Genomic DNA, 2,794 nt, shown 5'->3' on the forward strand with positions numbered 1-2,794 from the left:
CCCAAACAACAAAAACTCTCAAATAAAAAAAAAAAAAAAAAAGACAAAGAAAGAAAGCAAGAAATCACTCCCCTGGGGGTATGGCCACGCTGCACTCCCTTCTCCTCCATTCTCCTTCTGGGATTTTGGGCACACGCCCATGCACATGTACCTGGCATGAGTTTCAAGCCGCCAGGTCTGGAACTTGAACCATAATTGACCATGTGGAAATCCAGTGCCTTAATCTCTATACCACCTGCTGGTCCCACCATCTCTGTCTCTTATCTTCTGTACCATAGCCCTGGTTCAAGCCCATATCATGAACCTGGACTAAACAGGACCTCTTTTTTAAAAAAAGAAAAAAGATCATTTTTATTTTATTTATCTTTTTATTTTTTCCAATTTGCTACAGGGTATGTGTGCTCACTAGAGAGAGACACAGAGAGAGAAAAAGAGGGAAAGTGAGAAAGCAAGTTGCCAAGTAGGAGACTCAAACCGTGGCCAGTTATGTGGGAGTCCAGTGCCTTAGCCACACACCACCTACTAGCCCCAGACAGGGCCTCTTTTTATCTTTTCTTTCTTTTTATTTTTTTTTTTAAAGAGATTTTTTTACTACAGGGCACATGTGCTCACTGGAGAGACAGAGAGACAGAAAGCAAGAAATCACCCCCCAGGGGGGATGACCATACCACAAGCCCTTCTCCATTCTCCTTTCTCGGGAGTTTGGGCAAAAACACACATGTGTCCTGTTTGTTTTAAGCCACCGGGTCCAGGATTTGAACTACGGTTGACTACATGGGAGGCCAGCGATGTAACCATTACACCATCTACTGGTCCCCAAACAGGGCCTCTTAACTGCCTTACCTCTAAGCTTTCCCCATCCTATTGGCAACAAGAGTACCCAAGCGATCCTCATAAAAAATTATTTACCTCTCTCACTTGCTTAACCTCAATGCTGGTCATCCTCTGCACACAATATAATGCAAGCTCTTTACCAAAGCCCTTCTTAGTCTGGATCCTGACCTCTTCACCACTGCCAGCAACACCCACCGTTGTGGCCAATCACTCCACCTTTGCACTATGCTCAACACTTGACCAATAGCACAGCTTTTGGTTCTCAGAGCAGATCATTCTACAGATGAGGTAAGCATTGCTCAGAGACACAACCTGCAAAGCCACACAGCCATAAATGAAGGGGCTGGGATTCTACTGTACTAAGAATAGTACAACTAGGGGCCGGCAGGTGGCATGGTGGTTAAGGCACTGGACTCCCACATGGCTGACCATGGTTTTAGTCCCAGACCCAGTGGCTTGAAACTCATACCAGGCGCATGTGAGTGTGTGCCCAAAATCCCACAAGGAGAATAAAGAAGGGATTGCTATGTGGCCATCCTCCGTGGGGGATGATTGCTCACTTTCCCTCTGTTTCTCTCACAATTGCATATGCCATTTGGCAAAAATGTTAAAATAAGAGGGAAAAGACATACGTGACTGCAAAAGCTCTTAACGGGCATGATCAAAAGCCTCTTAGGGAAATGCCATTGATGAGTAGTTGCAATGCAAACTCTGGAATCAGGCTGCCTGACCTCAAATCCCAACTACACTTGTGTTAACCTGGGCAAATTGCTTACCTCTCTCTGTCTCTTGCTCCAAAGTCAAAGAAGGAAAGTTACAGCAACTTATTTGGCAAGGCTGCCATGAGGATTGAAGGAGCTAATGAGTGTAAGGTATAGGTGTTAGTTCTTACCAATCCAGGCAAATATTACTACTAAGAATTAAGCCCAGCTCCCTCAGCTCCCCAGGCTCCCCAGGCTCCCCAGATCTGAGGAACTCCTACTTTTCCTCAGGCTATGCTCAAGCACCACCTCTTCCATGAAGCTATGCTTACACCTCTGCAGAGCAGGAAGTTCCTCCTCCTGCTCCCACAGCACTTTACACAGCCACTTGCAGCTAGCTCTGGTCACGCAGGAAGGCTGTGTAAAGTCCATCCCTTCGGCTCATCCCAGCGTCCAAATGACCATATCAATCTTACTTATTTTGTCTGACACTGCTTAGGCGCAAATGATGCTTGCTGAGAGGACAAATAAGGAAAAGGGTTGAGAACACGCTGGGGGTCGAACTGGGTAGGGTCTGGACTTAGGAATGTTAAGTTCAGCAAGGGAGGTTTTCAGGTCGATGAAAGAATGGGTTGGGGTCAGCGGGTGGCGTGGAGGTTAAGGTGCTGTACTCCACGGGGTCGACTGCGATTTCAGCTCCAGGAGCGTGTGCGTGCCTGCATGCCCAAAATCTCTAGAGGAGAATGGAGGGGGGAAAATTGCAGGCGGCCATTCTCCCCACGGGGTGATTTATCACTTTCTCTTTCTCTCTCTGTCTGTCTGTCTGTCTCTTTCTCTCTCCAGAGAGTGCACGCGCCCTACGGGGGTGGGGAGACTTAAAAAAAGAACGGGCTGCCAGGGAGGTGACGACGTTGCCCTCTCTGGAGGTGGCCTAACAGGGCCGACAGGCCCCCGTCCAGCACTTGAGGGGCTGGGCGAGGAAATCCCAGCCCGAGGCTTGCTAAGCCGAGCTCCTGGGGGCTCCGCCCGGGGTCCCGGCGTGCCGGGCTGGAGGGGCCAGCAGGACAGACCCCGAGAGGACGGCCGCCGGCCGCCGCACCTGCGCTCCTCCACCTCTGCGTCCCTCTCGAGCTCCAGCAGATCCAACTGCTTGGTCACGAAGCTCTCCACAGCTGCCGAGGCCATCGCCGCTGCTGGTCGGGACCGGGTGAAGCCGCGATCTCGCCTCCACCACCTGCCGGTGTTCCCCGCGGGGGCGC

At 50.4% G+C, this 2,794-nt stretch overlaps 1 protein-coding gene across 1 annotated transcript in view; it reads right to left on the bottom strand.

The window, feature by feature from the left end:
• IGHMBP2 (immunoglobulin mu DNA binding protein 2) overlaps positions 1 to 2,788 on the bottom strand; it is a gene marked incomplete in the record, with an annotated part of 44,290 nt that extends 41,502 nt beyond the window's left edge. The window contains 1 exon segment of the mRNA XM_027769394.1: positions 2,635 to 2,788. Coding sequence (XP_027625195.1) covers positions 2,635 to 2,720 — 86 coding nt within the window.
• Between the last annotated feature and the right edge of the window lie 6 nt (positions 2,789 to 2,794).

This window comes from Tupaia chinensis, unplaced genomic scaffold (genome assembly GCF_000334495.1).
Source record: "Tupaia chinensis unplaced genomic scaffold, TupChi_1.0 Scaffold149501_1, whole genome shotgun sequence".
Lineage (NCBI taxonomy): Eukaryota > Metazoa > Chordata > Mammalia > Scandentia > Tupaiidae > Tupaia > Tupaia belangeri.